Below are 27,234 nucleotides of genomic sequence, written 5' to 3' on the forward strand. Positions count from 1 at the left end.
ACATCAATGAAGACAAGTTAGGCAGTTCCAGGCCAGGGACAGATTTTGATGTCCAGTTTGAGTGCTCCTAACACTCAGATTAATTAGCCCAATCCAAATGCATGTTTTAATAACATAAAAGGGAGTAAGAATACACATTAAATGACCAAGCATACAAACATAATACCAATGAGTAGATTACAGCATCTCATCTGCACAGTGTTTTGGGAGATAGAATGGCCTAAAAGTGTTGACTTTAAATCTGTCTCAATTTTTCCATTATCACCAAACTCCCAGGCCTACCACTCAGCTAGCAGGAAGACAGTATTGTCATGACCCCTGTAATTCAAACTAAGGAGTCTTTAGGGACTGGTATCTGGATTTTCCCCCATTCTGAAGAACCCATTAGTTTTCCTTTACATGCGTGTGTCACAAGGTGGAAAATAACAAGGTTTAAGGTCTGGATTGAGCCGGCAGTGTGGAAGTAGACTACATACTGTATTACAATTTTACACACCTATCTAAAGCAACTTGTGATGCCATATATTGCGGTGGTCCAAACCAACAAGTGAACACCTAACAGCAGTCGAGAAACTGGATCTTCATGCGGAGGGGTTTTAATTATAAAGCCCTACAGGGAACACTACACGTTTTATTTTGGTCCATGTTAAACATTTTGTTCCTTCAGTTAGAAGCATAAAAAAGTAAATCGTTGTCATGGTGCGGTGAGCAGCAGCGCCACCGTGCCATATTTCCACAAGTTCCCATATTCTCACGAACACATCCCGGACTGTCACATGTTTCCCATCTTCCACACCAGGTCCCAATCTAGCTCGTTTGTATGTGTATATATGTTTCCCCTCTGCTCCCCACATTGTGGATCATTGTTGCTGTCACTGTCATTGTTGCTGTCTGTATGCTGGTGAGTGTTGTTTGTATGTTAGTTGTTAAGTCGCATTGTTGCGCACTTTATTTTCATTCAGTAGAGTAGTTATTGTTTTCCGTTCGTGTTCGGTTGTTGTTTGTTGTTTTAATAAACCAACGAACGTGATCTCTGCCTGCGCCTGGTTCCTCCAACGCTACACCACGACAGTTGTTACAGAATGATCCACCGCAACTGGAGCCAGCAGGCAGCCCCTCCAGAGAGGGTGTATACGTGGAGGGGCGATTGGGGGTCTGACTCCCTCTCATCGGACGATGATGAAGCGGTCTATGAGAGAGTGGAGGAGGATCCCCTTGGGGAGCAGTGCTGGGGGTTGCCCCAAGATGGGTTCGGGGTGCCGCTGTGGGGCATGGACCAGTATGGAGTGGTCAAGCCCCTCACCAAAGAACAAGGGGAGCTGGTGAAGGGTCTCCTGCAGGACATGCAGGAGGCAGGAGGGTCAGGACGTAGGCGAGGCCGGAGGAAGAAGAGGGCGAGGTGCCCAACGCTCGGTCCGAGGTCCCCCCAGGAAAATTTTAGGGGGGGGCTGAGTGGGTGCCCGGGGGAAGTCCCGACGACGCCCCCTCTATGTCCGGTGCCTCCTCGACCCCGTGCAGGCTGGCCAGGCTGTAGGCTGGCAATTAGGCGCACACCGCTTCCTGCTCCGCGGCCTTCCGCTGCCCCTGTCCCTGCGCCACGGCGCCGATTGCCCACTGCTGCATTGGAGCAGCAGCCAGCGCCTCCTTCCTGCCAGCAGCAGCAGCCTGCACCGCCTGAGGCCGAGGAGGAGTGGCCTGCACCGCCTGAGGCCGAGGAGGAGTGGCCTGCACCGCCTGAGGCCGAGGAGGAGTGGCCTGCACCGCCTGAGCTTGCCGGGGTTTGGCCGCCACCGCCCTCTCCTGTCCCGGCCGCCCCGGCGCCCTCTCCTGTCCCGGCCGCCCCGGCGCCCCCTCCTGTCCCGGCCGCCCCGGCGCCCCTTCCTGTCCCGGCCGCCCCGGCGCCCCTTCCTGTCCCGGCCGCCCCGGCGCCCCTTCCTGTCCCGGCCGCCCCGGCGCCCCTTCCTGTCCCGGCCGCCCCGGCGCCCCTTCCTGTCCCGGCCGCCCCGGCGCCCCTTCCTGTCCCGGCCGCCCCGGCGCCCCTTCCTGTCCCGGCCGCCCCGGCGCCCCTTCCTGTCCCGGCCGCCCCGGCCCCTCCTTCGGCTCTTCCGGCTACCGACCCACCGTCGGCTCTTCCGGCTACCGACCCACCGTCGGCTCTTCCGGCTACCGACCCACCGTCGGCTCTCCCGGCTACCGACCCTCCGCCGGCTACCGACCCTCCGCCGGCTACCGACCCTCCGCCGGCTACCGACCCTCCGCCGGCTACCGACCCTCCGCCGGCTACCGACCCTCCGCCGGCTACCGACCCTCCGCCGGCTACCGACCCTCCGCCGGCTACCGACCCTCCGCCGGCTACCGACCCTCCGACCCTCCGCCGGCCACCGACCCTCCGTCGGCTCTCCCGGCCTCTGACCCTCCGCCGGCCACCGACCCTCCGTCGGCTCTCCCGGCCTCTGACCCTCCGCCGGCCACCGACCCTCCGTCGGCTCTCCCGGCCTCTGACCCTCCGCCGGCTACCGACCCTCCGTCGGCTCTCCCGGCCTCTGACCCTCCGCCGGCTACCGACCCTCCGTCGGCTCTCCCGGCCCCTGACCCTCCGCCGGCTCCTGTTCTTCAGCCGGTTCTGCCTCCCCGGCCTGTCCCGACGGCTCCGCCACCCTGGTTAGTCGCGGCTGTTCCGCCCCCTCGGCGGGTTTGTGCCGATGGGGGTACTGTGCTGCCCCGCCCCCCCTCCCTTGGGCTGGGGTTCGTCTTGGCCCGTCCGGTGGCCGGGCCTTTGGGGGGGAGTACTGTCATGGTGCGGTGAGCAGCAGCGCCACCGTGCCATATTTCCACAAGTTCCCATATTCTCACGAACACATCCCGGACTGTCACATGTTTCCCATCTTCCACACCAGGTCCCAATCTAGCTCGTTTGTATGTGTATATATGTTTCCCCTCTGCTCCCCACATTGTGGATCATTGTTGCTGTCACTGTCATTGTTGCTGTCTGTATGCTGGTGAGTGTTGTTTGTGCTACTGTTTGTATGTTAGTTGTTAAGTCGCATTGTTGCGCACTTTATTTTCATTCAGTAGAGTAGTTATTGTTTTCCGTTCGTGTTCGGTTGTTGTTTGTTGTTTTAATAAACCAACGAACGTGATCTCTGCCTGCGCCTGGTTCCTCCAACGCTACACCACGACAGTTGTTACAATCGTACTTTTGTTTGACCCTATACTTATTTGTATTTTTTTAAATAGCCTGCTTGTTTCTTAACATACATAACATCAAAGCCACAGTTGAATTGAAATATTGGCTAGTAATCGTATGTATGATGACAGAAGTTGAAATGAATTTATTCAGCTCTAATTATCTTAATTAGGCCTAGGGTGACCAGACGTCCCGAAAAATTCGGGACAGTCCCGAAATCCAAGCAGTTGTCCCGAATCCTGCCCTTATTGTCCCGAAAATTTGAACGAAGTCTCAAAAGCAGACTCTCGAGTAATTTTTTTTTTTTTTGACTCTCGATTAGTTCTAGTATGATAGAACATTAAAAACTGTCCATGCATTGAGGCGTCCTGCAGCCAGCTCCCGTCGGCTGCTCATTGGCTGCAAGTTGCAATAGTATGTATAGGCGGCTATAGGCGCGAATTTTCATTCATTCATTTTTGAAATGGAGGCTCAGGCTGGTGTCCCGGGACCCGATCAAGATCAACACGTAGCTAAAAAGCAAAAACCCCTCTGCAGATACCGGGAGGACTGGGTAGGGAAATACCCCTGGATTACTGCAGTTTTACGCGACGCCGAGAGTGCTGGCACCAGTGAAATCCTCCGCGAAATATGCCAGCGTCGTGCCTCCAGCGCAAACCAATCTTAGGAGGTATTATATAGCTTATGTATTACACTTTTGTTGTTTCTGTTATTTTATACGCACAAAGAAAATACAACCTATTTGTCCCCTTTTTAGGTCATAGAGTAGATGAAGACAAAGAACTAAAACTGATCCACCTGACATTATATACAAGAACCTTCCTATAGAGTTAGACTATAACCTACTGTATCGGACAGTTTAACCATGGTGGAGTATTAGTGTATTAGAATGCCTGAGAGCCAGCCAGGCGCACCCACCTTGTATCCACTGGCGCTGGTAAGGACAAACGTGGAGAAGACCGGGAGCTGGTACTTGGTGTTGAGGGGCCAGCTCTCCACGGACATTACATACACCCCCCCCCCCCCCCGTCGTCTCGTCGTCTCGTCCCGAATTTTACCCATTCTCATCTGGTCACCCTAATTAGGCCTATCAAAATCAGTTGAACCACCTGTTCTATTGGCTAATTACAATAACGCAGTAATTCTCATCAAAACAAATGCACTTGCTATTGGTTTTCTTTGGCAAGTGCACCAACAATTTACATCCCTTCTCAGTCGCGGAGCTGGACCTTCGTCCGTGACATCTGGTGCATTTGTGGCTTTCAAAGTCTCCAGAAGTTTCTCTGTGTAGTCATGTTCAAATGAAGATGCCTGCTCAGTATCGCAGAACATTCCTCGCAAGTGTTCCACGTTGCTATAGATGGCAGCATTATAACGTGCAATTTTTCTGTGAGTGGTTAAACTACGCTTGCTTACACGATCTGGGTCTCCAATCAATAAAAAGGTCCACCTGAGTTGTTTTTACTAGCGAGGGTTTCCCCGGGCACGTCGGTCGTGCATTCGACTACTGAACGCATGTGCAGCAACGCACGTCCACTGTTCCGGTTCGCCAGTTTGCTCGGGCGGATACAACACATTTTCTAAGGAGAGCGGTAAGGCGACGCTTTTGCTAGAAAATTCGCGCCGGAACAGTGTATGTGCACGGTGTGATTGAGTTGCGTTCTTTGGAGACAGGCCAAGGATTACGTCAAGCGACTTCTTAGATATTTGCTGTTGTTCCCCTTAATGCTTGGAAATGTAACTTCAACCTATTTTTAAAAAGTTAGCAGCCCTGGGATGCTCAGTATTTTGCTACATTGCCAAAGTATATGATGAAAGGACTGTCTATCCCACTGTGATCTATGATGGTGCTTATCAGCAGACAGCTACAGCACAGAATGAGGAGTGTTCTTATTGAACTCTGGTTTGTCTCATCCACGCCTCCGTGTATCTGACCTTAATGAGGCTCTCAGCAGGTGAGTCATCTCATAGCCTATCTGAGCACTGATCATTGCATAGTCACTGAGACGAAGAGAAAATACAGTAAAATCATTGGTCAGTGCTTGTTCATCGGTGAAGATGCACTAGCAAGTGTTCAGTGTTCAATGCTGATTAAAAAAATATTCAGATTAAAATACCATGGAGTATTAAATATTCATAGATTAGGCAGAATTTTTTTTAAAGATTTAAAGACATTCAAACATCACACTCCCTTAATGTTTTCCCTTCATTTCTATTTTGTACTAAGCTAAAATGCAGTTGTTTTACAATCATAGCATTGATAATTTAGCAACTTGATTTAAAGTTTTAGCAGAACCCCTTTAGGTATATGCAATAGAAACATTTAAATTGACCTTTGATGCTGTGCCATATAGAAATACATGTAACGTTTAAATGTGTACGTGCAGACGAGTGACTCATTTACTGAACCAAGGTACAACTGTCTTCTGATTCTCAGTTGTCTGAAACATCCACGTCTACCTCCTGAAGAGTTTTCCTATTCTGTCGAACGGTTCTGTGTTGTTTTTTTCCTTCATGGTGAGCATTAACTACTCATTTGTTGTAGAGGTTTTCCTTTGGTCTAGCAGGTAATTTACCATTGCTGAGGTAATCGGTGCTTTCTTTCTTCTTCATAAAAGGGTCTTTATGCAGAATGTAGCCTATTCTACATGTGTAAGCTATGGGAATTGAAGCAACAACAGTTTGCGTTCAAACTAAATTTCCCCAATTCAGTAAAGTAAAAAGCAATTAATCGACATGTAGACGGCATAATGATTCCCAGCACTATTCGTGCTTATTATCTCAAAATGAACTGTAGAATTTTAGCAGCTGGAAATAATTGAGGATGAAACAGGAAGTCTGGGCAGTTCTTCCCCTGTCCAGTGTCTGTGTTCTTTGCCCATCATAACCTTTTCGTTTTATTGGGCAGTCTGATATAGGCCTATGGCTTTTTGTTTGCAGGTCTGCCTTCAAGGCCAGCATCCTGGAGTTTCTTCTTCACTGTTGGTGTTGAGGCTGGTGTTTTTCACTCTTTAATGAAGCTGCCAGTTAAGGACCTATAGAGTCGTCTGTTTCTCAGACACTAATGTATTTGTCCACTTGCTCGGTTGTGCAACGGGCCTACCTGTAACCAAACCCACAAACACTGATGCTGAAGAGACTGATCTAGTCTAAAGGCCAGTTATATTGCTTCTTTAATCATCACAGATTTCAACGGTGGTAACATAATCGCAAAAGGGTTTTCTAATGTCAATTAGCCTTTTAAAATTATAAACTTGGATTAGCAAACAACATGCCATTGGCGGGACTGATGTTTGTTGATTATGGGCCTCTGTACGCCTATGTAGATATTCCATTGAAAATCAGCCATTTCCAGCTACAATAGTAATTTTCAACATTAACCATGTTTACACTGTAGTTCTGATCAATTTGACGTTATTTTGATGGACATAAAATGTGCTTTTATTTCTAAAACTATGACATTTCTTAATGACCCCAAACTTGAATGGTAGTATACATTTATATTAATAAAGACAAACAGAAGCAAGAGAAGAGTAGTTATATGCTAACTTATGACCGTCTCATTCTTTCCCTGTTTATTCAAAACACTAACCTTATTTACCAGGTCTCCCGAGTGGGACCTTAGTCAATTGTTTGGTCTGTAGGCTGTTTGTGGACAGTCGAGAAAGTTGCATGGCCACGTAAAACAGATTCTTGCCTGTACCACCCCATTGCTGAGGGCATGGGGATGACGCAGTCCATCCCTGAAAAAAAAAGTGCTACCGAAACAACAAACAAACGTGTTTTCCCGAATTAGTAGGCTACTGTATGTTAAATCTAGCCTAACAAACGTCCTCTTTCATTTATCTGCATTATTTTTTTGCGCACGTCACGCGAAGGGCAATTATCTTCAAACAATTTCTATCTCTAGCACATTTCCCCACTCGTTTGGCAGTTGTGATATGGATTTGTACATCAATATATTGTACAATAAGCACATTTTCGCGCGGTGGATATTGGTCACTGTCTTGGATTCTGAAATAATAGTCTTTATTATTTTTCCCCTGTAGAATTTCCGAGAAGAAGAAAATCAAGTTACTATGTATGAAAGTTAATGTATAACTATGATAAAGAAAAAATGTCCTCCTAAGTGGGGTTGTGGCAGGTAGAAATATTGGAACGTTTCTATAGCATTTATTGAATACACAGTTAAATGCAAGCATACTAATATAGTCCATTAACTTGATTGAATGACCTGAAGGCTGTATGCCTAATTGATCAAATATACTTAGCATTTAAGATTGGATCATTGTGTACAATTGGTCATAATAGTAAAATTAACGTAAGAGTGGTTGTGGAGGTGGGTTCATAAAACACAGAGAAATGTATTTGTTATAAACAGTTATCTATTCATTTCTCAACAACAACAAAAAAAAGATTCATATGATTAGGCTAGATCACAGAACATTTCCTTTGGTCATGATGACTTAAATGCCTGTCTAGTTTGTAAAATGGCACCATTAGTGGGTAATTAGCATTCAAGTAGTTTAGGGTAAATACTGGCAGAAATGTCACCTTGTCCTGGAGATATCCTCTAATTTATCAAAATGTAGAGTCAGTAGTCTGAAGCACAGAGAGACACATTCAGGTTTTGCAGCTTGGTTTCATGAGGACTGTAATGCATATTGTGTACATCATATATTCACTACTCAAATCCCAACATGTGAATAAGCATAACCCGATTGTTTATGTATGATTATATGATGTTGTGAATTCAAGACGCACTATTACACAAAGTGAAATAATAAGCAGGCCTATGTATTGATGTACTTAAAGGTGATTCTGATTCTATTTACTTGTTTACTGGTTTCTTAATATGCTGCATATTTTAATGTTTCATTGCTTCTGCAGTGGGTCCTATAAACAATTCAGATAACCATTTTCGAAATATCACCAAGATGTCTTTTGTTTTCTCTAGTAGAACCAGCTAATATTGCAGAAATATTCTCCATGTATGTGTTCATAGATAATTGATTGAGTTTGTGATGGAAAAACTAACTAAATAAATGAGTGAGCTAAAAACATATCCGGGGTTAATTTGATCTAATCCTGCTTGCACCTACAGATACACTATTTCCCCACTGCAGTAATTGCATTTATATTGCCCAGTAAATTACGGTTTTTACTAAGTTGGGACAGTGTGAGAAGACTTATATACTGAAAGTTAATCTGGACTATTTGAGTTTTGAATGCTGTCAGGAATTATACAGTGTGTGTGGATGACAGACCTTCATAAATATCCCCGCTTGTTTGGTAAATAAAGTTGGCTTGTTCTGAATATTCTAGGAAAAATAAAGCATAAACTCCTCAGGACCGTTGAGTTGTTTACTTGTCAAGAATAAGCGCTGGAAAATGTTTGCAGGCTAGGAGACAGCATGCCTTTTAAGCTGTAATTTCATCAAGTGGACAGATGCTAAAGGCTGGGGAAATGACCAGCCGAAAGCTGTTAGAATGTTTGTGTGAAGGGTAGAGTGCTTCATGGCTGGCCTGACCAATTTGGGCCACACCCTCCTCCTTCTAACCCACTCCTCAATCCGTCTTTCAAGGTGGGCCAGTGGGTAATGGACAGAACAGCCAGTGACTGAGAGTGAACTGCATTGTGGTTAACATGACTACAGACAAGGCTGAGGTCACTCTAGATAACAAAAGTTCTTTATGAGTCTACAAATGTCTCACTTTGTCTCAGGCCCAGAGCTGTGAGGAACTTCCGTGGCAGACAGTGAGGGTAAAAGTGTTATGTTGATGATGTTATGTGCTGTAGTCCTTTACTGAGTAACGTAACACAGAACGGCACTCAGTGGCTGACTATCCTTAATAGTTGAGATATGATGATTCTGTGAGCAAATTCCAGATCCAACAGAAAAGTATTCTAATCTAAACTACGCAATGCTTGTTTGTCCAAACCTCACTGTTTTCTCTCAAGTTCAGCATTAGCTTATTTGCATTTTCATCATTTACCAGATGCTCTTATCCACAGCAACTTACATTGCAGTCCGTAGGTATTTAGACATTGACACGTTTTTGTTTTGTCTCTAATCCCAGATTTACGTATATAACATCAAAACTACTTGAGGAAAACTGTTTTGGCAAGTACCCTGCCCAGGGATGACACAGATTTCCATTCGATGTCGCCACCTCAACAGCGTACAGGTAGGCCATTTGATTCTGTGTGCCCTGAACATCAGAAAAGTCAAATCATTGTTTATCATTGACTAGTGACGACATTGACTGTAAGCTAAGAATGCATGTGTAAATCACCGTTTTCTGTATCTGATGTTTTCAAAATCAGTCATTGGTTGCCCTAATAAGTGCATATTAAGTTTGTGTGCCCGTGTTCACATTTGCCCATGTGCATGCAAGTGCCAGGTGTTTATGCTGGCTTTTAACAATGTTGGTGATTGTAGGGCAAAAAACCTGACATTTAGGGCAAATACAAAAAACACAATAGGCTAATATATCCTTAGATTTTGAATTGTTCAGGTCAAAGGTCTGATTCTTGAAGATCAAGAGTTATTGAATAAATTGGAATGACTGAAAATCTGACAGACCTTTTTTGTGCTTTCAGTGCTTTGACTGTGCCACCCAAGGACATTCACAGTGTCGGTTAGCCACTCGAGCATTTTCTTGGCCATTTTCTTGCTTCGGGTTGTTGTCTTGCTGAAAGATGAAATCTCCAGTCTGGGGTCTTGTGTGCTCTGGATCATGTTTTCTTCAGGGACCTCCATATTTTGCCCTGTTCATTCTTTTCTCATTCCAGACCAGTCTCCCAGTCCCAGGCGTTGAGAGGCATCCCCATATCATGATGAACTACCGTTCTTCACCATAGGGATGGTGCAAGCCAAGTTATGAGCATTACTTTGTTGTTGCCAGATGTATTTCTTGTTATTCAGGCGTAATAATCTGATTATGGTTTCATCCGCTGAGATAATATTTTTTCACATGCTCTCAGAAACCTTGAAGTGGCATTTTATTTGCCTTTTATTCAGGAGTGGCTTTCATCTAGCCACTACCATGAAGGCCTGATTAATGGAATGCTTCAGAGATGGTTGTCCTTCTGCCAGGTTCTTAGAGTGGCCATTGGGTTCTTTATCACCTCCCTGACCAAGGACGTTCTTGCCTGGTTACTTAGTTCCTCTGGATGGCCATCCAGATGAATAAAAGAGCCTTGGTGGCTCTTCCAAACTTCTTTCATTTCACAATGATGCAGCTGTAGACAAATTATTTAAGAAAATAGGTACTCATGTATTACTTTGATTGTCTTCATCATGATTTGTGTAGTAATTACATTATGAACCAATAACCGATAAGCTTCTGTAAAAATGTTATTCTATTTATTGATTAGAAACCTACTAAACTGCTATCCAAAATCCAATGTAACAAAAGTACTGTGTTAGACTAGGCCTGACTTTGCTTTAGACTGTTCACAGAAGTCAAGGATAGGCAAAGACCTTGGTCAGCAAGCTCTGTTTAGATGTGATTGTGACCACAAAAGAAGGCCCCAGGCCTCAAAATATGTTATCTATAGCACAGCTACAGATAGCTCGAGGTGAAGTTCTTTGTGTCACTTTTGGTCTTTCCATTTGGGGCAGAACAGAAACAAGTGGTACTAATTAACTTTGACCTAAGCTGTGGTTGCCATGACAGCGTAGCATTCTATATTATCTTAATATTTTTGGAACTGACAATAGGGGGGTATCAAAAGATAAAAGCAACTATGTGTCTTTAGAACAACCCATGGCACTCTGCTTTTTGACCTGTTAAATAAAATATAAATAATCAACAGGTTTCCAGTCTTTTCAGAAGTTTCTTAGATTAAATGTTTCCTTTAATTACATTTACCCTGAAATTTTGACTTTTCCACAGAGCCCACTCTGGTTTCAATAGTTGAGCAATTTTATAACCTTCCCCAGATCTATGCCTCCACAAAATTATATCTTGGATGTCTACAAAGACATTTTGCTCTGACATACACTGTGAACTGTGTTAAGGGGACCTTATGTACACAATAGTCTTGAATTTCCCAAAGTGGGACTCATATCACGTTTCAAATACATCTCATGGACAATTAAAGGACAGTGAATGCATCTGAGCTCAATTTGGCATGTCATGGCAAAGGGTCTGAATACTAACAGTGGATATAAAGTCTACACACCCCTGTTAAAAAGCTAATTTCTTGTGCTGTAAATGAATGAGACAAAGATAAACCATACAACCAGAACATTTTTCACCTTTAATGTGACCTATAACGTGAACAATTACATTGAAAAAAAACAGAATTCTTTGAGGAAAAAAACAATGATTTTATTTTATTACAGCACTCAGTCTTTTTGGGTAGGAGTCTTTTAGCATGGCACATCTTGACGTGGCAATATTTGCCCACTCTTCTTTACAAAAGCGCTCCAAATCTGTCAAATTGCAAGGACATCTCCTGTGCACAGCCCTCTTTAGATTACCCCACAGATGTTCAATTGGATTCAGGTCTGGGCTCTGGCTGGGCCATTCCAAAACCTTAATCTTCTGGTGAAGCCATGCTTTTGTGGATTGGATGTGTGCTTTGGGTCGTTGACGTGCTGAAAGGTGAACTTCATCTTCAGCTTTCTAACGGACGCCTGAAGGTTTTGTGCCAAAATTGCCTGGTATTTGGAACTGTTCATAATTCCCTCCACCCTGACTAAGGCCCCGGTTCCAGTTGAAGAAAAACAGCCTTAAAGCATGATGCTGCAACCACCATGCTTCACTGTGGGTATGGTGTTCTTTGGATTATGTGCAGTGTTGTTTTTGTGTCAAACATACCTTTCGGAATTATGGCTAAAAAGTTCAACCTTGGTTTCATCAGACCATAACACATTTTCCCAAGTGGTTTTGAGGGACTTGATGTTTGTTTTTGCAAACTTCAGCCTGGCTTGCATGTTTTTCTTTGTAAGAAAAGGCTTCCGTCTTGCCACCCTACCATATAGCCCATTCATATGAAGAATACAGGAGATTCTTGTCATATGTAGCACACAGCCAGTACTTTCCAGAAATTCCTGCAGTTCCTTTAATGTTGCTGGAGGCCTCTTGGAAGCCTCCCTGACCAGTTTTGTTCTCGTCTTTTCATAGATTTTGGAGGGACGTCCAGTTCTTGGTAATATCTCTGTTGTGCCATATTTTCTCCACTTGATGATGACTGTCTTCACTGTGTTCCATGGTATATCTAATGCTTTGGAAAATATTTTGTACTCTTCTCCTGACTTATATCTTTCCACAGTGAGATCCATCTGATGCTTTGGAAGCTCTCTGCAGACCATGGCTTTTGTTCAGAGATGCAACTAAGAAAATGTTAGGAAGATCCTACTAGAACAGTTGAACTTTATTTGTGATTAATCAAAGCCACTTTAAATGATGGCAGGTGTAATTACTTCTATTTAACATGAGTTTGAATGTGATTGGTTAATTCATGACACAGCCACATCCCCAGTTATAAGAGGGTGTGCACACTTATGCAACTAGGTTATTGTAAGGTTTTAATTAAAAAAAAATCCCCCTTGAAGATTTCAGTTAGTTTTTTAATTGAATTGTTCACATTATAGGTTCTGACATGATTTATCTTTGTCTCATTCTTTTACATGGTATTTTAACAGGGGTGTGTAGACTTTTTACATTAACTATAAGTTTTTAATTTTCTTACAAATTGGCACACATTTCTATAAATGTGTTTTTCGCTTTCTCATTATGGGGTATCGTGTTTATATTGAGGCAATTTTTGTGTTTTCTACATGCTCAGGGTTTGTCATGTCCTTGTGTGGTCTTTCCTATTCCCGGTTCAGATTAGTTTTATTCGGTTCACCTGTGTATTGCCCCCAGCTGTTTCTATTCTCCTCGTTAGTCTGCGTATTTAGTTCAGTCATTTTCTCCCTGTCCTTGTCGATCATTGTTATATTGTTGTGTTCCTGCATGTCTTGTGTTTACTTTAATTGTGCAGTGCATTATGGATCTTTGTATTTCCAACGCACGGTGCTCGGTTATGGTTGCTGTTCGGCAATAAAACTATTTTGATCTTGTGCATGCCTAGATGTGACATTAACTCCCCAACATGGAGAAAGTGACGTGGTCTGAATACATGCCAAAGGCACCGTACCTAACCCCTAAGGCAAAATGCTCAATGAATTCATGACCAGGTATGCAAACTCTTAAGATTGATTGATCTCGCAATAGATGTTGTTCAATTGGTTCTATTCCTATTTGTCTTCTAATGTCTCTTAATATGAAATTAATATAAAAGTAACAGTAATCTTTACAGTAACTATATTACTTTGTTTGAGTGATCCTGAAGTTATGTTACTGATTACAATTGTGGAAAGGTTCATTGTTATTGTAACGGATAGCATTAAAAAAGTAACCTACCCAACCCTGATTTTACATGTTCCATTGCAAATTACTAATTTCATAAGCCATTTTTAACCTTAAATACAAATGTTGTGCTATGCAAAATAAAATCCCTTACCAACAGCATAATCAAAATCTGATTTGTTTTTTTATAGTGAAATGTAAGGCTTCCTATGCTTCCACAAATATGAAGGATACTCTAGGTTTACATGCAACATGCCATGATACATAGACTTCCAGACCTTCCCATCGAACACTATTGAAATGACAAGAGCATATTAAAAGTGCTGTTGTACAACATTTACAGACATTTATAGGGAGATAAGTATCTTTTAGTGTGCCCAAAAACAACTGGACATCCAGATGGCAGGTTTACCTATTTATAGTTTGATTTTAATGAATTATGGATTGCAAAGCACTTCTGTCTTTAAGGGGATACAACTAACAGAGTAATTACTTGGCATTTCATCTCTTTAACATGGTAACACTGAATACAGAATGGTGAAGTTTGAAGTGGTAATTACAATAATGCTGTCCTGTTCTGATGTACACTAAGAAAAGTATGCATAATTGAATATTGCGCTTTTGCTTGCTCCCTAATTGTTATGAAGGACATGCCAAATTAGGCCTTCGGGGAGTTCTTGCCCAACCATTTGTTTCGTGTTTTCAGATAATGCCAATCTTGTCAGAAATGGCTTTTCAGAAGTACAGTATTTCAAAGTACTCTATTTCAAAGAAGGCACTAACTGTTCAAACCACAGTATTTCTGTGAGTAAATTCAAGCCTAAAATGTTTTTATTCAAGACAGGTGAAATCTTTGTTAACCCACTTGAGAAACATACAACAACAAGGTAAAATGCTTTATAAAAGGGCCATATACAGTGAGGAGAACAAGTATTTGATACACTGCCGATTTTGCAGGTTTTCCTACTTACAAAGCATGTAAGACGGAATCTAAAACAAAAATCCAGAAAATCACATTGTATGATTTTTAAATAATTAATTTGCATTTTATTGCATGACATTAGTATTTGATCACCTACCAACCAGTAAGAATTCTGGGTCTCACAGATCTGTTAGTTTTTCTTTAAGAAGCCCTCCTGTTCTCCACTCATTACCTGTATTAACTGCACCTGTTTGAACTTGTTACCTGTATAAAAGACACCTGTCCACACACTCAATCAAAGAGGCTCCAACCTCTCCACAATGGGCAAGACCAGAGAGCTGTGTAAGGACATCAGGGATTAAATTGTAGACCTGCACAAGGCTGGGATGGGCTACAGGACAATAGGCAAGCAGCTTGGTGAGAAGGCAACAACTGTTGGCGCAATTATTAGAAAATGGAAGAAGTTCAAAATGACGGTCAGTCTCCCTCGGTCTGAGGCTCCATGCAAGATCTCACCTTGTGGGGCCTCAATGATCATGAGGAAGGTGAGGGATCAGCCCAGAACTACACGGCAGGACCTGGTCAATGACCTGAAGAGAGCTGGGACCACAGTCTCAAAGAAAACCATTAGTAACACACTACGCAGTCATGGATTAAAATCCAGCAGCGCATGCAAGGTCCCCCTGCTCAAGCCAGCGCATGTCCAGGCCCGTCTGAAGTTTGCCAATGACAATCTGGATGATCCAGAGGAGGAATGGGAGAAGGTCATGTGGTCTGATGAGACAAAAATAGAGCTTTTTGGTCTAAACTCCAATCGCCGTGTTTGGAGGAAGAAGAAGAATGAGTACAACCCCAAGAACACCATCCCAACCGTGAAGCAGGGAGGTGGAAACATCATTCTTTGGGGATGCTTTTCTGCAAAGGGGACAGGACAACTGCACCATATTGAGGGGAGGATGGATGGGGCCATGTATCGCGAGATCTTGGCCTTCCCTCAGTAAGAGCATTGAAGATGGGTCGTGGCTGTGTCTTCCAGCATGACAATGACCCGAAACACACAGCCAGGGCAACTAAGGAGTGGCTCCGTAAGAAGCATCTCAAGGTCCTGGAGTGGCCTAGCCAGTCTCCAGACCTGAACCTAATAGAAAATGTTTGGAGGGAGCTGAAAGTTCGTATTGTCAAGAACTACAGGAAACGTGTGATCTCTGTAATTGCAAACAATGGTTTCTGTACCAAATATTAAGTTCTGCTTTTCTGATGTATCAAATACTTATGTCATGCAATAAAATGCAAATGTATTACTTAAAAATCATACAATGTGATTTTCTGGATTTTTGTTTTAGATTCCATCACTCACAGTTGAAGAGTACCTATGATAAAAATTACAGACTTCTAAATGCTTTGTAAGTGGGAAAACTTGCAAAATCGGCAGTGTATCAAATACTTGTTCTTCCCACTGTATAAAATTGTTACTGTATTCATAGTTTAAATACAAGCATTAATGACAAGGAGACATTTTCAGTTTGTGTTTTTAGTTAATGTTTAAAATGTTTTTTTCTACAAACTTGTTCTGAGCCCGATATCTTCCCCATTTAAATGCCAGTGCATCTATCAGTTGCCAATGACTTGCAGTCTCCTCATACTGACTGAACACACTCACAGTATTATATCCCCATCCTAAACCCCCCTGACTATCTAATGCTATTACGGTCTATTTCTTTTCACATTAAAGAATCTGCCAGTAAAATATAGTTGCGCATTTCTTAGGCAATGGGGCCATGAAGTGCAGTGTTTTATCAGATGAAAAAATTGTTTGTAAAACCCCAACCATGTGACCTAATTTCTTATGAAAACAGGGAGTCTAACCTATAGCCCTTGACTATCCTCCCAAATTTGTGTTCTTACAATACTGTCACAACCTTCCTATTTGACCTAAAAACTGTTCAAACCCACTTAGACTTGGTGGACTTGTATTACTTTTCTCTGAGATGTTTTAAAGCAACCAGTTGAAGGTGTGCACGTTCTTTTGTTTTTTGATGCTAGGTATTAATTATTGATAAAAATAGGAATATGATGAAATTTGGGTGTAGAGAGAGAGCTTGCCTTATCTACATATTTTCGTTGACTATTATAGTTTGTGGTTATCTATGCTTTTTGGACAAGCGAGTAATATACAGTATAACATTGTCATGAGTTGTGCGGACACAATGACAACTAGTAGTGTTGCATTTAAGGGACGTTTCAATGCTGGTCTATTTACTTATTTATGTATTATTTATCAATATGGTATTAACATATCACGTGCCAACAGAATTGTGAGTTTCCTCACTCGATACAACTAAGGGTATTTCAGAATTTCATTGGTAGAAATGGGACATATTCCTGGGTATGAGCTAATCCTGAACTCTCCTAAGAATCTGGAAAAAACTGTACAGTCTTAATTTTTTAAACCCTCACCTTGGAGATTGGGAAGACAATTTGACAAGGAAGTAGGGCTCCTGTCAGGCCAAGATCAGAGTGAGCACAATGGCTATTTAACGTAACCGTTTTTGTGACGAAACCTTCGGTAAAGTTGAAAGAGCAAGATAAAAATGGCGCATAAAACATTTATTTGCTCACATTTTGTGAAGTTCCATTAATACAACCTAGTCTTACTGCAGTGACTCACAGATGTTCCAAGATCTAAAAAAATTGTATCTCATTTTAACTTTGCAAATAAAAAAAGAGTCATTCATTGACTTTGCAGAAAGTATACGGCAATTCAAAGCAAAACTTAAAATGGAAAAATATAGCTGAATAACTCCTTGTAGAGTGTAAACACAAGCCTTTAAAAACAACAACATTTTAATACATTCGACAGTGTCCTCTTTAAGCTTTCAGCGAATGCCCTATTATTCTATTCACTCTAGTTTATATGTACTGCAGAAGAAAAGGGTTTCAGGGAAGAATGATTATGATTTGTGGCTTGAGTTTTCTTGTCCCGTATTCACTGAGCTGGGCTTTTGAACATCCGCTACCCTCTGGAGGCCTGTTGGGCCTCCTCCTAGGCACAGTATGGGGTCGCTGAAGTTGCCTCAGATGGGAAGGATACTGTATGTCATGCCGGCATTCATGGGGCTTTGTCAGATAACAGACAAGTAGAAAGTACATCCTTGATCTTCTGTCTCTCTCCTCCGTAATTGGCAATGAAGAAGATAAATAGCACCAAAAAAAATCACATTTTGATCTGACATAATTGGGTTTTTTTGTGAACGGATGTCAATTTGCCCTACAGGAAGTATCAGAAAGCAATGATTACATTTTGATTACCTTTCTCTTTCACTTCAAAGCAAGCAGGGCCCTGGAAACCTCCTGATGTTGCATTTGTAACAGTGGGCTTTGTGAACACCAATATTCCTGGAGAGAGGATTTGAACACTTCTGCAGCAATAATTTACTCCTATTTTGGAACTTATCACCCTATTCCTTTGTGTTTTCAACTCCCTAATGTTGCTTTTTCAGAGTTTTCACAGTCCACAGTACATTTACCATCTGCGATACATTTCTATCAAATGATGTAATTTGTGTAATTCTAAAACTTAATTTGTGTATCTCTTGGTACTTTTGTCATTAATTCCATTAACGTTTAGTGGTCCCTATGTTTGAAGACAAAAACCAAAGTTAGAGCTACCATGGTGAGTTGAATCCAGAATGCGGTCTGGCAGAACATGATGAACACAACAATTAGGACTAACTATGAGCATCCAACCAACTGACGTCATCCAAAGGAAAAGCAGTGAAAAGCAAACAGCTGCAACAACTCACGTAAAACTATGAATAACAGGTTGTAAAGAACTTCATGAAAATGTCAAAAGCAAAATGCTTAAGTAAACCACACACTTCCAACAGGTGAAAGAATGTTTAATTTCCTCAGTGTTCTAGTGTGTGTGTATCAATCTGTCCTGTGTCTTATGATTAAAAGCCCCTGGGTTGGAACCCATTAAGTGCATCACCTTTTCATACTTGGATGGTGTTTCTTACTGATAAACTGGATCTTGACAGCAATAAACTCAAGTTATTTCCATTGACTGTCAACAGTAAACAATAAAGATGCAGTATATAAGGCATCACAGTACACTGGGAATATCACTAATGTAAATGATTTCATTCTTTGCCCATTTAATTATCAGGGTCAGATACATTGTAATATTGATTATACAAAGTTCTCAAATGTCTGCACACTCGACCAATTACTCTGGATGGAAATAGAACCCACTAGTTGCGAGGTGGATGGACACATTTACAGTGAATAACTCAAGCTGTTTACTCTCTTTTTTGACGGTTCCTGTCTGTGTAAGTGAATATTCCTTCTCTGGCGTGAACACACTTTCCTGTGTGAGCTCATGGATCCTTATCTCTGGCATGATCGGACGAGAGAGGGAACAGCTGGCTCTGGTCTACATACGGTATCACCCTTTCCCTGCCAGTGAGATGTTTGCAGCACCCTTCATCTATTAGCTTACCAATTTAGAGAGATTCATAAACATCTGTAGACATCAGGCTAAGGTCACGTGTTTTTGCTAGTGTAGTTGTGCTAAGAATGCACCCCCTGACAGTGGACATTTTGTGCTGTACACTCACCTAAAGGATTATTAGGAACACCTGTTCAATTTCTCAAGCCACAACACGCACAACCTTGAGGCGGATGGGCTACAACAGCAGAAGATCCCACCGGGTACCACTCATCTCCACTACAAATAGGAGAGACGGCCTTTTTTTCCCTGTATAGTGAGAGGTCAGCTAGCTGGACTATTTCAAGTTACGACACTAAGATACATTTTGCCTAATATATCGGCGCAATTGTGGTATAGCATTGAAAATCGGCAGAATTGGTTAGTTGTTACCCGTTATCTATTAGCTTACCAATGCATAGTGATTAGTGAATATCTGTAGACCTCAAGCAGCTAAGTGCAGTAGTTTTTACTAGGGTAGTAGAGTTCACACTTTGTTTTTGTTTACTACATCATCTGATTGTTTTCTATTTCATAAATTTTGTTGAACTAATTAATCAGTTTGTTTTATATAGGAATCTAATTTCTTTAAACAGAAAGTACTAAAAGCCAAAAAAATCTATTGTTACAAGGAAGACCCGCAGTCTGTATGAAGGTGAAATGGAATAAGGTGGCAACAATTAATAATTTTGTCTTGACAAGAAATCAGTTTATTAGTAATAAATCATAATCAACAACTGATTTATTTCACAATAACTATATGTGCAATATAATACTGAATAAATAAATTGTCTCATACTAGATAAAACTCACCTACCACTAGGCTTAATTGAAAATGAATGAGCCACCCTCGCCATGTGTCTTTCACTAGACAAGCAGCACTCGCTGGGCCACGCTTGCCCAATCCAGTTGATGACGAGCTTCAGTTGGTTACTCAGTGCTGCGACTGAGCTTTGCATTTGCATTGAAGTTGAGCAAAACCTTCATCTCACCTTCTTGCTCGCCCAACGGCCCTCACTGCTTCTCAACGCTTCTCTTGAGCTTTTGCCTCTTGACAACGGCTGATGGCCAAAAAGAGACCATGGGCAGAGTTAATGTTAATTTATATGTCACGGCGGCCATGATGAAAGACGTTAAGGAAGAATCAAGATTGTATACGGCACCGTCTCAGTCATAGAAAGACGGCAGCAAAAGAAACTGGGCATGGGTGAATATTTGCACAAGACTTGGAATTCCTGGAAAAACATTTCTTTTGTGGTATTGAGGGGGGGAAAAAATCATCATGAATGCACCTATTTGTATCTAGCTAGCAAGCTGCAGGCATTTGTTGTAACTGTCTTTCATATGGCTTATGTATTTCATGGAGAAATAGCTTACATGTTGAACCACATGCAATGCATAACACCTGTATGTAATGAGAATATGAAAATCGCCACCATTACCATACCATGCTGTGATCTGTTTAGTATGACTGCTAGGGTCACTGTTATGTGCATGTACCTTTAAATGAAGTACTGTTTTTCTAGGGAGTTGTGGTTGTGGATGGTGGCCATGCATAATCGCCACTGACTTGGACCCCAATTTCTGCAAGTTCAAATACATTTTTTGTTGTCTAACCTTAACCAAATTGGAGTGTTACCAAACCTTAACCATTTTTTATTGTTTAACCTTACCCCTAATCTTAAACCAGACCATAACCACACTGGAAGCATAGTTTTTTGCATGGCGCTTCCCTCTGTGTACATACAGTGGAGAGAACAAGTATTTGATACACTGTAGATTTTGCAGGTTTTCCTACTTACAAAGCATTTAGTAATTAATTTTTATCATAAGTACTCTTCAACTGTGAGAGACAGAATCTAAAACAAAAATCCAGAAAATCACATTGTATGACTTTTTAAATAATTAATTTGCATTTTATTACATGACATAAGTATTTGATCACCTACCAACCAGTTAGAATTCCAGCTCTCACAGACCTGTTAGTTTTTCTTTAAGAAACCCTCCTGTTCTCCACTCATTACCTGTATTAACTGCACCTGTTTGAACTTGTTACCTGTATAAAAGACACCTGTCCACACACTCAATCAAACAGACTCCAACTTGTCCACAATGGCCAAGACCAGAGAGCTGTGTAAGGACATCAGGGATTAAATTGTAGACCTGCACAAGGCTGGGATGGGCTACAGGACAATAGGCAAGCAGCTTGGTGAGAAGGCAACAACTGTTGGCGCAATTATTAGAAAATGGAAGAGTTTCAAGATGGCGGTCAATCTCCCTCGGTCTGGGGCTCCAAGCAAGATCTCACCTTGTGGGGCATCGATAATCATGAGGAAGGTGAGGGATCAGCCCAGAACTACACGGCAGGACCTGGTCAATGACCTGAAGAGAGCTGGGACCACAGTCTCAAAGAAAACCATTAGTAACACACTACACCGTCATGGATTAAAATCCTGCAGCGCCCGCAAGGTCCCTCTGCTCAAGCCAGTGCATGTCCAGGCCAGTCTGAAGTTTGCCAAATACCATCTGGATGATCCGTCTCTAGATTCCGTCTCTCACAGTTGAAGTGTACAAAAACTAGCTAATGGGCAGTACTTGTTAAATATACAGCTTGATAGCTTTTAGATATAGGGACTTATATGAAGCTATCCTGTAAATTGAGGTATCTTGGCGAGTGATTAGATGGTGAGGGAGGAACTCAACACCTCACTTTCAAATATAAACAATATGGATTATAAAAATACATAATCCTAAAAAATCCTAAAAAGTACACATTTGTTAATCGCTTCAATACCATCATTATGAGGAATAATCCAATTCATCCACTATATCCAATCTGTTCTGAGTCACCCATCAGGTAATACAACAATGAACGTGTTTTAATGAAGCAAGAATAGCCGTGTCATGCTGCAGGTCAGCACTAGCAAGACAGCTCAACTGCGCTGTAGGCTTGAACAGCTGTTCCACAGCAGTTTTACCACATAGCAATTGGGGCTTGGATGCACAAAACACATATGACATTTTCGTGGCTTTTTTATTGGCTAATTAAAGCCACATTGGTTAAAATGTTCCACCAGACCTTCCGTGAATTTGAACTGAAGTGTCTGAGAAAGACATCAATTCATAGAAATGTATCTTGTAACATTTCATAATCTGCTGCGATTAAAATCTCAGATTGCATCTTTATTTCATTCACTTAACCTGCTGGATAAAGGTTAGAAAAGGCCAATATCAGAGGACAACATTTGCTTTTTTATTTGGACATAAGGGTTCTCAATATCCAATCAGTGGCATGGTTACATTATATCACCAGGGATTCAATCCATCAGACACTCATGAACTGACAAAGAAGCGTTAAAAATGTAATGTAGCGAAGCCGGCAGTAACCACAAGCATCTGCTTGTCAGGTTTCATACTGCTTTGTGAATACCGGATGCTAACGGTTACTGGCTGCACCGCTAAGGCTAAAGAGAAGGAGGGAGAGACAGAGGTAATCATGACAACACACCATTACTGGTGCTCAGCCAGTTCAGACTAAATTTCACTTCATAAGGAGTGTGTTTTCTTAGCCAATATACAACAACCTTTACCCATGTTAGCATACATTCCAGAAATCAAAACAGTTCCTTGAACATCAAATACATGTCAGACAAAAGAGAGATCCCCGAAAGCCTTCTAAACCTTGCAAGTAAAAGAGCGAGGATGTGTTGATTTGCCCGCTGTGGCTTACAACATTTCAATGTTGCATCAGCTTTGGATGATGATGATGAATATATGATTAAAAGTAAAGGCTCAACCATAGTAAAAGCAGATCACAGATAAAACAGAAATAAGGATGAAATTATCAATCAGAGATGATTTCACTGAACAGTTAATGAGTAAATGTACAGTAGTCTTTATAAATCTCTTACCCCTCATTGAATCACCTAGAGTATATTAGACAATCATACAAGTAAATGCTACACTTAATTCTTGTATTATTATGTAGTAAATCCTCTATATAATTGTTTACAGTACATATCTATGTCATTCTTGTTTTCATCACACATTCCTTAGATGAGATGTGTGAAGGTGTTACACAAGGGAAAAATATGATGACATTTTATATCAAACACGACTGACATAGTATATAGTTTAAAAAAAGGAAATATACAAGTTCATTAAAAAACTGATGATGTGCACAAAAGGCACTTTAAAACACTCCTTTTAGATAAAGGAATAAACAAAATATGAATGTTTTTTTTTTTTTTACAGACTAGTTAGATAAAGGTGTTCATTTGAGTACAAATAAACATTTTAAGTCTGTCCTTTATTTTCTTACAACTTGTTTCTTTGTGAGGCAAATTAACTTGAATGTACACTTCAGTTATACTGATTAGAAATGTGACAAGAGAAAAAAAATGTAAGGCTTGAAGTTCAACAGGTAAAAAGGAATGGATTCAGTTGAAGTCATTTACAACTCCTCCGGCAGAGCACCATCTCAGTTGACCCATAAATGACCAGTATCCACAGGGTACTACTACTTGAAGCAATACTAAATATGGCCAGCAGAGGGTAGAATTGTATCACTTCTATTGCTTGCCATCTCTGCTTGCTCTGTTAGTCATCCAAGACAGACAATTTCCACAATCTGCTCCAAATGATGGGCTATCGTTGCTACCTACCTGCCTGTAGGCTAGCTACCCAGCAGGGGGCACTGTAACAGATGGGTGAAGGCAGGGTTGAGTCTACATTGTTGGTGGTAAACAAAACACATACAGCAAGCTACAGACTGGGATTTTTAACTTTTTCCAATTAAAGCATGTGCTGCATATTATAGAAAACTATGTATTAAATCAAGATCTGCACACATTAACAAAGGTTATAATAATGATATGATTTAAAGTGGAATCACAGCCTGAGATTCGTGGCGATAAATCTGTCCTTGATATTTATTACATTTTTTGCTCTAACTTAGCTGACAATTCTCTTCCACATGTTACTGCTACATGTTAGTGACAACTGGTATTCACACATTTAAGAAACCTTGGACTACTAGGATGCAAAAGGCCTACACATCACTTCTGCTTGTTACTTTCAGAGAGGAAAGGCACCGCAAACAGTCATTGTTGAATTGTCACATTTTTTTCAGCGAATGTTACAGAACAAAACATGCAGGACAGGGCGGGGCCTGCCCTATACAAGGCAGCCCAACCACACAACTGTATGACTGAGCAGAGAAGCAGGGGTGGGGCTGGGACAGCTCAGGGTACTATTAAACATGAGCTACAGTAAAGCCTACAGTGACTTCTTTCAGTAAGTGCTTTCATTTTCTCACTTCCAAGGATTGAAAACACGAAGTGGGATGAGACACTGGGACATGACAGTGAGGAAGTTACAGCAAAGGTGAGGAGAGGTAAAGACGGCAAGACCACTGTGCTGCTGTTATTATGTATATCACAACATTTACCGCTAACTGCTCAGGCAACACTTGGGTTGTCTATGTAAGGTATCACATTTCAGATCAAAAGGAATTTTGTAACAGTATTTTCCAGCATATTTTACGTGTTAAAAGTATATGTCAGACTTGAACAGGCAAGAGGTTGTTTTAAAGATGTCAATGTGTGCAGTATGCCATCAAGTACAGTGTGTCTTAGAAACATTCTTAGGCATCCATTTGGAGTTTTTGGCAGTTACCTGTTTTGAACAGGTAATTCTGCCATTCACGCCTTACAGCGGTAGCCTGTAAATTCATGCTGAGCAAATTAGCTCTCGATGAGGTGTTAGGATCGGTCCAAACTGTGCTAAGGACCAGACGTTAGAACATGCAACATCCTTCTAACCAGAATCAGTCAGTTTAGTTATGGACTGACCTCACACTAGTTACTACATGGGCAGAAGGTTTCTAAAGTTGTTGGAACATTGAGGGACAATGAGGTAGAGGGCCATGGTGAACCATATTTTTACACTATTACAAAATCCTAACAAATAGAAGGACAATAGAAGACGCAGCAACCTCACTGTGGTATAACACACATTATTACTGTATTAAGTCTGAGTAATATCTTAGAGGTATTTATATATGGAATGACACCACATTTAAATGTTTCCTTATAACAACAGCAATGCTATCAATGGAACAAAAGCAGACTGAAAAAATAAAACTGAAGTCAGACTTCACTGCCTTATTTACAATGCATGCAGAACTTCTGTGGGCAGGATAAACAACATCAGCATTCAATAGTGTGACTTTAAATACAATGTGTGTTTAATGATGACACCCACATTTTCTAAACCCAGCTGTTTCAATGCTATATTTTGTGTGTGGTCATGCATAATGGCGAATAAATAACACAAAGGTGCAGAAACCTTTGGATATTCTGTCTTTGTTGGCTGATAGACTTTTTTTTTGTTTGACAATTCCATTCACATCCCCTTGCCTGTTGTGTCTTGACCTATACAAGATTAACACAAAAAATACATACTAATCATAAAATATGTACAAGTTAAACTACATTTGTACCACAGGTTTCTTACAATTAGTTGGTATATTGGTTCAGTTTTCTGCATCTCATATACATATACATTGTTGCTATGTTGTTACTTTGTTCCATTCTATACTACAGTACAAACAAAGGCATACCAAATTCAAGTAAGTCTCTATTTACAGTCAAAAGGCTGACGGACATATTTGTTTCAGTCTCTTAAACACTGTCTAGAGTGTCCAATCCGGCCCATAAAGAGAAGCGCCTCAGACAAATGTAAGGATGGAGAAGACACCATCTGTACAACAAGTTCCAGATGAAAACCAATACCAGAATTCTACACGTTTTTCTTCACGTCCTGCAGTCAACGTATCTCTACAAAGAGGGTCCTGCAACATACTTTGAAAGTCGTTACATTAAGGTGATTCATTCTTTTTCACATCTGTTTTCAAATCGAGCTTCACAGAGTGTTACATGGATATACAATCCCCTATAGCCTCTCTGCCTTCTATCACTACGGCAACTCGGACTGACTCCGTGAACTTCTTGAATTCAAGAAATAAAACTCAAACTAAAAAAGGAGGGAAGGAAAAATTAACACCTTTTCTGCAAGAAGATAGTGACAACAGGTACAACCCATTCCTCTGGCCTTTCTTCTGCCTCAAGCCACCGCAACATGCCAACACTGTGTCGCCTTTAGGAGCTACATGGTGCCGGACTTTTCCCCGCCTGCGTTGGCAGCTGAGCTATTCGCGGCGGTGCTGGGGAAGACCTTCTCGGTAGGGGTGACAGCAGGGCTTCCCACTCCAGAGGAACTGGAGCTGGAAGACCGGTGCCCAGTCGGGGGCGGACGGGCGGGCCTCATGGGCGGGGGGCGCAGCTGGGCCCCGGCCAGGCGGGCCGACAGGGCAGGCTTGAAGGTGGACATCATCTCGGAGGTGGAGCTGCTGCTGCGGCGCATGGCGGCATCCGGGTCGCGAATCATGATGGTGTGAAGGGGACTGGCGGGCTCCGAGCTCACAGGGTTCTTCATGGTGGTGTCCAGGGTGTCCAGCACCACATCAGGGGCCTGCTTGGCTGTGTTCTGGCGCTCCAGTTCACGCAGCTCATGCAGAGCTGTGGTCATGGTCTTCTCTATGTCCTGAAAAATAAACCCGAAAGCGTGAGAGGAGAAATATAATCGGCTATTGCTATAGTAAGTCACGCTACAGCGACTGATCACAGCGGCCACTGAAGCTGGGAATCTGAAGCACCATTCGTTGGCATGGGTTTTCCTTTTCAAAAGTGGCCTATGTGGCTTTACTTGTTTTACAGTTAGTCAGCGATGTGCTAGTGCTACCAAAATTAATTATAATAAGTCATGTGCCATTTCTGCATTGGAGTGAAATACGTTCCATTCTATAATATTTTGGAAAAAGTATGACAAATAGCGCTCCTTTTGTTAGGCCACTGAATGTGCAGTACAACAACATCAAAATTGTGTATGGTACAATGACTGAAAAGGTCATGGCGGGGCGGGAACACTCCTCCTGTATCAATGTAAGACCACCTCCCCAAAGGGCACTGCCTGGACCAAGGCTGCAAACAGGGCCCCTGGACGAGGCACCCCTGCCCCTAATCAGGCTTCATCGGGGGAGGATATAAGGGCCTGAGAAAAGCAGCTCTGAGATGAAGATTGAAAAGAGCTGGATGTTCTACACTGCCCAGTGGTTTGCGGTTCAGCTTTGTTTTCCTTTTTGCTTCTGTTGTTTTGTTAAAACAATGTCTTCCAAGGCTCAGAACACTGGTCCTGTGTCCGATCCCT

At 41.9% G+C, this 27,234-nt stretch overlaps 2 protein-coding genes across 7 annotated transcripts in view; both read right to left on the minus strand.

The window, feature by feature from the left end:
• The window catches only part of rad18 (RAD18 E3 ubiquitin protein ligase), a 63,828-nt gene extending 59,628 nt beyond the window's left edge, over nt 1-4,200 (minus strand). For all 5 annotated transcript variants that reach the window (XM_034287017.1, XM_034287016.1, XM_034287015.1 and 2 more), the window contains exon 1: nt 4,106-4,200. In XM_034287017.1, the coding sequence (XP_034142908.1) occupies nt 4,106-4,192 (87 nt within the window). In that variant the 5' untranslated portion in view covers nt 4,193-4,200. The remainder of the gene's footprint in view (nt 1-4,105) is intronic.
• A 17,997-nt stretch (nt 4,201-22,197) lies between these two features.
• Nucleotides 22,198-27,234, minus strand: part of srgap3 (SLIT-ROBO Rho GTPase activating protein 3) — a 102,712-nt gene continuing 97,675 nt past the window's right edge. For both annotated transcript variants that reach the window (XM_020055785.2, XM_020055784.2), the window contains exon 22: nt 22,198-26,571. In XM_020055785.2, the coding sequence (XP_019911344.1) occupies nt 26,134-26,571 (438 nt within the window). In that variant the 3' untranslated portion in view covers nt 22,198-26,133. The remainder of the gene's footprint in view (nt 26,572-27,234) is intronic.

Source organism: Esox lucius, chromosome 17 (genome assembly GCF_011004845.1).
Source record: "Esox lucius isolate fEsoLuc1 chromosome 17, fEsoLuc1.pri, whole genome shotgun sequence".
NCBI classification, from domain to species: domain Eukaryota; kingdom Metazoa; phylum Chordata; class Actinopteri; order Esociformes; family Esocidae; genus Esox; species Esox lucius.